Source organism: Apaloderma vittatum, unplaced genomic scaffold (genome assembly GCF_000703405.1).
Source record: "Apaloderma vittatum isolate BGI_N311 unplaced genomic scaffold, ASM70340v1 scaffold7911, whole genome shotgun sequence".
Lineage (NCBI taxonomy): Eukaryota > Metazoa > Chordata > Aves > Trogoniformes > Trogonidae > Apaloderma > Apaloderma vittatum.
Window position 1 is genome coordinate 57,949 of NW_009700744.1, and position 7,579 is coordinate 65,527.

The 7,579-nt window shown below is 41.4% G+C and overlaps 1 protein-coding gene across 1 annotated transcript in view; it reads right to left on the minus strand.

Moving 5' to 3' along the window:
• The window catches only part of CMIP (c-Maf inducing protein), a 62,094-nt gene extending 56,702 nt beyond the window's left edge, over positions 1–5,392 (minus strand). The window contains exon 1 of the mRNA XM_009878850.1: positions 5,272–5,392. Within this exon, the coding sequence (XP_009877152.1) occupies positions 5,272–5,385 (114 nt within the window). The 5' untranslated portion in view covers positions 5,386–5,392. The remainder of the gene's footprint in view (positions 1–5,271) is intronic.
• Positions 5,393–7,579: the final 2,187 nt, after the last annotated feature.

Sequence of the window (7,579 nt, forward strand, 5' to 3'; positions counted from 1 at the left end):
TCCCAGGTTGCAGGGTGGGGTTTTGTCATGCTTTCTTCCAGCTGATATTCAGCACTGGGACTTGCAAAATACTGCAGGCAATTTCTTATCAGCCACAAAGACAGAGGAGCAGAATGGCTGAGGGTTGCAGGAAGCCAAAACCCCGTGACACACACCTCACTGCTCCAGGCGGACTGTACAAAGCCTTTACCTTGCTGATGCAAGTCCCAGTGCTGGACCTCCACGACACAGGCAGGCCTGCAAGTAACATCTGTCACTCTTCTGGCTTAGCTCAAGGTACAGACAAAGCTGCTGGTGATTACAAGAAATGCAGTTTTCCCCCTGAAAATATTCCCTCTCTCTGCTGGATTCTGGTCCTTGCATCACCTCTCCGTGCTGGCAACATCAACTGGGCTCACACCTCAAACAAAAGCCAGGTTCTCCCAGGAGACTAACATAAAGCATTACTAAAAATCCAGTGGAAATATTTACTGTGGGGACTCCCTGGCAAAACTAGCGCACTGCTCAAGCATCGAGCTGAACGTGTGACTGTGGCGTTTGTCAAGGCTTCCTGGTCTGTTTGTTTTTCCTTCTAACTTCACTTGATTGCCAAGAAATGAATAAAACACCGTCAGCAATGGGGTTGGAAGGGGTGACTTTAAGGCATTTAGAACCCATTGAAAAGAAAGGACACCGTGGGAAAGCAGGCGTGTCATGACTGAAAACACCAAAGCTTGTTTCCTGGGACTCTTCCTACATTTGGTGCTAAGCAGCTTGCAAAATTACGCTCTTGAGATTTTTTTTTAATCTCTTTCAAAAGGTTATTCTAGTTATTTCACTATCAATAGCAGCATCCTCTTCATAATCATCCACACAATACCATAATCGCACACTGTGCTTTACAAATGGAAAGCTTGAGAGCAGAACTTTCGCCCGGTTCAGAGAGGCCCAGCTATTACTGATACTAAAGAACCTACAGTTCTTCAAAGGCTAAATTTAGCTCCTATTTTCTGGCCTAAAGAGCTTGTGGTCTACAAGCCAGTTTCAGCAACACCTTCTTTCACACCTGCTGTCCCAGCTATAGGAAAGGAAAGAAAAAAAAAGAAAAACACAACTGTGAGAGTTGAATACTGCTCATGAGAAGGACCAGGAAACACAAGATTTGGCAAGAAGAAAGAAAACACAAGTCCCCAGCATGTCCAGAAAGCTGACTGCCCCTGAGTCCCACAAAGGACGACGAGAATCCCCAAAAGCCGGGCGGTGAAACACGCCTCTGCTCAGACAGTTGTGCTCACAGAACAAACATCGAGTGGGAAGCACATGCACAAAGATGACTTTCCGATGCAATCTCAGCTCACATTAAGTTGTTTGCTGCCCGAGAACCAAATCCTCCTCGGAAACCCGGGTAGACACGTCCTGTTACAGTGATCCAATTTCCTAAGAGGAGCTGCATCACCTCCGGCACTGCTTGTCAGGTTTCATGTGTTAAAATAGGTTGGGATGGGTCAGTATTGCTATGGGAGGACATCAGGATGATGTAAGGAAAGGTAATGGCACTCTTCCTTCTCTGACTCATTACCATGCAGTAATAAGCCAGAAATAGACCTTGGTGACAGCAAGGGGGATGAGGACTTGAACATGGACTCTCTTGCGGCATTTGTCATGCCTAACACTACAGATACACGAGGGATTCTCTGGCACCACATGCTGACATCCTCTCAAAAGGACTGTTGGAAAAGAATTTCCACCTGAGGGATATGCCAGTTGTCTGAAATTTGCTTCCGTTTCAAATCAGTGAAGTGTAAGTTGGAAATTCAAGTTTGTTCTGCAAAATGAAAGATCGGGAAAGCTGGTGATTTGGAGCAACGAAGCTGCTTCATTTTACATCAAACTATGTTAATAGTATCCCATAGTATTAAAGAATTTCCAATCCAGCATGTGTAAAAACATGTATCAAACCATGAAATTGAAATTGATCAGAAAGACAAAATAAATCAGGAGGTGGTCAAAACAGTCCATTTAAACATCTTTAACTATCTACTTATCTATAGATACAAAACCTCATTTAGATCAAGTCTTTGAAAAAAGAAAAAGCAGATCTCACATAAGGGCACTTGAGAAAAAAAAGTGCTGGGAACACATTTTGGACTAGTTTGACTTGCTCCGCTATCATACACTTCCTGATACCAGGGTTGGACATGACATCAGAGTGTGCTGCTGCTCAGACTAGCAGGGCAGAAGTTTGTTGAAGTCTCTCAGAAATCTGGAAATAACTTAAGTATGCAAGGGCTAACTTCTCAGCATCTCCGTTTCCCAGCATGTCAGGGAACACATCTTTTGGATACTTGGACTCTTTGTCACATATACAAGAGAACTTCTGCTGAACTCAACTACTTGACAAATCCAGCTTTTGCAACTAGATTTCTTAAGTGCACTTAAACGTAGCTTTTAGTACTGTTTTGGATTTGTGAATACACATTACAACTGTATAAGGGAAATCTATTTTTGTACTCCCTCCGACCTGACCACATTTGATGAATCGAGACACTACCAAGGACCAAGTCATACTCAAAACATTTTTAAAGTTTGTATTTTCAATTATGTTGAAATTCCCATAGTTATAATGTAATCTGATCCAGCCTGCTCAGCCAGTCAGCAATAAATATAACAGAAGCCCAGCTCACTCCACTTCTTTCCCCGTTCCTATGAGGTTACATAAAGACACTGATCTTTTTGAAGAAAATACCAAAGCATCCACGCCAAGATGTTACTTTCTCACAAATCCAATTATTTCTGTGTTTGGTTTGTTGGTTCTTTTTGGTTTTTTAAAGAAAAATGGCAGGCTGCTCCAGATTAAAGTCTGCACATCCTACCAATTTCCTTTAAACATGCCAGGGAGCTGTGAGTTCAAACTTTATCTTGCTTCCTATTAAGCAGGCCCATAAAGGCAGCTACCATAAACTACAGAATACAGACTCAGAAATGGAATTTGGAAGGGCAGATGTAACTATTCTAGCTGCTGAAACAGATACAGACATGAATGCTAGTACCACCGAAGGAATTTAAGGGAAAAACAGAGTCAAAATTATCACAAGAAAAGAAATCAAAAACATCCAACCTGACAAATTAGTTTCTTTAATTCAATTAATGGATTAGGCAAGGAAGATTTTGTCAATAACGAGGACCCTAATCTAGCTCTTGGGAAACCACGGCTCATCTTCCTGTCTTCCCCAATGTCATGAACAGCAGAGACTTTTCAAATCACAGAATCAGGACTTAGGTGGACTTGCAGCAGCCTGTCTGAAATTCAGACTTCCTCCACTCCCTGGGTGACGCCTAAAACCAGTAAGTTGTTCCAAGCCAGAGAAATTCACTAAGCATGGAGCGGAGGCATGTACAGATGCTCCATGCACAATGGGACACATGCCTGTACTTCAAGGATATGTGAAAGACACACAAATGCCACCTATGCACCAGGAGAGTCCACAAAGTTACATACTCTCAGGTCAGCACAAACACCATTGGGATTAAAATGGGGGAAGGGCTGCAGCCCCCTTTTACAGGGCTGTAAAACCCCAGGGTTACACCAGTGAAGTAAATGAAAGGGAGCTCCAGAAATACACTCCACAAAGGATGTGGCCACGAATGTTTCCATGTACACCTCTACCCATTTCAGAGTGACGGTCTATTTGCTATGCTGAAAATCATCAAAACCTCACGATATTTTTATGGCATTCCAAAACCATCCCAAACCCTGAGCACAGGAACCACGTGAAGGGCTCAAGGCAAGAACTGTGTTCTCTGGGCTGCTGGTCAACAGCTCTGTGCACAGACAGACCCATCTGAAACAAAGGCAAAGAAGGGCTGGACCTAGATGGACCTAAGACTAGCAGGACCTAGAGTTAGTCACACTGGCTTCCCAATTCAAGAGTCAACTTGGCTGTTCCACATCTCTACAGAAGCCTTCAGTATGGAAGGCAGGGACCAGCCCAGCACCAAGCCTCGCATTATTGAACGAGACTGCTGGGGTTATTCTTCTCATGATGTGCAAGTAAAGCCACTGCAGAAGAACAGAACGAAACCCTCCACAGATATCGATGGTGTCACATACTTTGTGGCCCTACAGGGGTTTTTGCAAACAATTCACCACCAAGAAATAATGAAATTCTGGACCGTGCATCACTGATGAGTGTAACGTGTCTCTTGGACAAATGATCCAACAGACATGGTCATCACAGTCACTAATGTATCATTCAGTACATTCCCGTCATTTTATCTATTTGACATCAAAAGTGATACAGTTAAAGAATGTGTGTGTGTGCACACCCAAATATACAAGCTCTAATATAACGAATCCTTTAGAGTTGTTCATATTTTTTCATGAAAAAATTTCCTTGTTAATTTTTCATAAGTGATCCACAGCTTAAACTGCACATTTTCTGCAGAAGTCGCTCACCCAGGCTGCTTACAGTCCTGCCTGCACGTAACGCACACACACACAATAGTCATGGATGTACATTCAACTGAAAAAGCAAATTCCCAAAGGGTAACAAATTGTCTTTGAAACAATGTTGAGAACTATGGTAAGAGTTAAGTTGGAGTCAATTCAGTCTTTTTAAATTATGAGTGTTCAAAGTTCTTTGGGGGCCAAGCAGCTGGATTTTCAGTTGTTTTTCCTTCCCTACTGTAAAGCAGTTCCAAAGCAGTGCTTTTCTGTCACTAAAACTTGCAGTGACCTAAGGACTCCCACAAAGCCTCACAAGTGGATGAAGAAACCTGGAGTAGCGTAAACATAGTGTCTTCTCTTTGAAAACAACATTTAGAGAACTAGCATGTGTAGGTACCCATAAATATATACTGAAATCCTCCAATGAAGATCAAATATCTTTTAAAAAAGATAGACGTTAGTTCTGATGAAAGTTATGGGTTTCCTATACGAACTGAAGGATGACATTTTTAACTTGTTTCATGCAGGAATAAGACTATATGCAAAAATACAGTTCCTCCAGGCCTGCATCAATGTGCCTTTCAACAGAACACTATTTTAATGCACAAAATCAGCAAGAAGATTTAATCATTATGACCCAAAATTTCCATTCTGACTGTTAAACGACATGAAGAGTCTCAGAGTTATCACCCTGAGCAAATTTTCTGGTGGTTAGATAATTTGACAGCACTGAGTTCTCTGCCTTTTCTGAGTCCATCTAATTAAGATTTTGTGCATCGTAAACAGAAGTTAAAGGAGAGTCATAGTAAGAAAGAAAGAAAATGGTACTTGTGTGTTTACTGTACCTGCAATAAGACAGTACCCCCCGGGATAGTGAGCTGTAAACAGTACTTTGGGGCATTCTCCCAGGAGAGCAGTTGAACATCTTCAATAGCACTGTAGGAAATGGAGTTTTCCATGTACCCAGTTGGCTGCAAGAAAACAAAAGAAAGGAAAAAAAACTGTTTACTTAGTCATCAGAAGTTTCACAATTTCAAAGTAAGAACAGCACTATCAAAACTACTGTTGAAAATATCCAAAAAATGTTTAATTTAAATGCAAAATTCCTATAGAGGCCATTCAACAGAGAGATCCACCCAGCCACCTTCATCCAACTTGTTCAAGTGTTACGATCACTTACATAAAACCGAAAACAAGTCAGACCTAATGTCCAAAGTATGAAAATTTCAAACTGCATTTGTTCTGGACCCCAAGCCAGGGGAACCTAATTCCAAGCTGAACTGAGCTCTGAAGGGGTCCAGCCATGCACATGCTGTCAATGTATGAAGCAGCATCTCAATCACTCAGACAGAACAGCAGGGTACTATATTAAGATAGTTTTACTCCACGCGTTCTTGTTCCTCTCCCCGGCTGCAAGGTTGATCAAGCACACCATCAAGACCTACGCTGCTACATTTGACAGTGGATCTTGGGAATCCAAAGACTCAGCAGCTTTTAGACTCGAGTGAAAGCAGAGCAACACATCTCCTCACCTCAGCCTATACGTGAGTACTGGTTTCCTGTACAGACTGCCGATGCCCAGTTTAAAGGGAAAGTCACAATTAAAACATAAATAATAACTGCTTTGCAATTACATGTAAAACATGTATTGATAGTAGCAAGGAAACAAACTTAAACACAAGGCTCCTTATTAGTATCCCCAGAATTCTTAGGCATTACAGAAGTACAATCATCTATAAGATCAACTGAAATATAAATGTATTTATGAAGGCACATGTAAAAGTATGTCCTAAACATAACTAATAACAGAGAGATACAGCTGTGTATCTCCAGAGCATGCATACATACACCGTATTTTATGCAAGTCTTCCTGTTGTTTAAGTAATGTGAGTATTCAACACAGGTCCTCAAAGATATTATTTATCATGCTTTGCTATAGCATAAGCAAACTGATCAGCATTGCTATGGCAGATAAATTATTTTGATTAAAAAATGATTAATCCCACCACATGGATAAGTCCTTGGGTTGGTCATGTCTTGCAAGAGAATAGAGCTCATTACATTGACGAATTATTTTCTATTACTGGTTTACATATAACTTAAACTTCTCAAACTTACTCCCACTGTGCCCAATGAAAGTTATTTTTAACTGATAGTGTTGAAATAAAGAAGGTAAGGGAGAAACCACATCTATTTCGGGGTCAAACAAGGCCAGCTCTTACAATCACAACACAGGATTCCTGGGGGCAAGTGTGAAATAAGCAAATCGCATTTGCAATGTCTCTACTTCTAACTGGTACAACCTCCTTCCAGAAGTGAAGTAGGTGGTGCGTCTGGAAATCGTACTTTGAAGTTATACACTTCATACATGTTCATAAGGCCATAAACGTCATCTGCCAAAATGCAACGATGGCTCTGCGAGCCACCTTTGCTGCTACAAAAAGCCAGTTGCCTTTCCTGTAAGAAGTACCCAGCAACCAAGTAACCCAACTCCAGCATCTTTTTCGTAACGTTTCTTGCGGTATCATTCATTTTACAGCAGCCCTCGCTGAAAATAATTTTCGCCGTCTCTTTAACGAAACCCTTGTTATGCAGGAAGTGTGATAAACTTCTGCTTATTCATTTACTCACAGTATTGTTCTACACTGGTGACTGGAATCCCAGTAGCTTACCGCTGATGTCGTACGTCATGTGTTGCCTACTGGAGACTAATTATCTCGTTCCAACAGGAGGCCAAAGGCCCAAGATCCTTCAGTAATCAGCATTACAACACTCAGGGAAAAATATTAAAACAGCCAGCATAAAATCTAGTATGCTCAGGAGGCCAAGTTATCAACAACGTGCTCTCAAAGACTGGAGAAGGGAGAAATCCAGAACCAGCTGACGCAAATGTAAAATGAAATGAATCAAAGCAATTTAAATTTCTCTCTTAAGAAGGTGCTGACTGCCCTTAATACCCTCCATTAACTTCAAAGAGGATTTGAAGAATTCTCACAGAATCTGTTCCCAAGAGAAGCCTCTTCTATACCTTAAACCACCCATTTAAACAGCATTAAAGACAACTGATCCAGTTCAGTCACAGCTCTGCAGCCATACACATACACAAGTGATTTCATCCCAGGCACAAATCTCTTGTCACAGGACAGTCCTTTT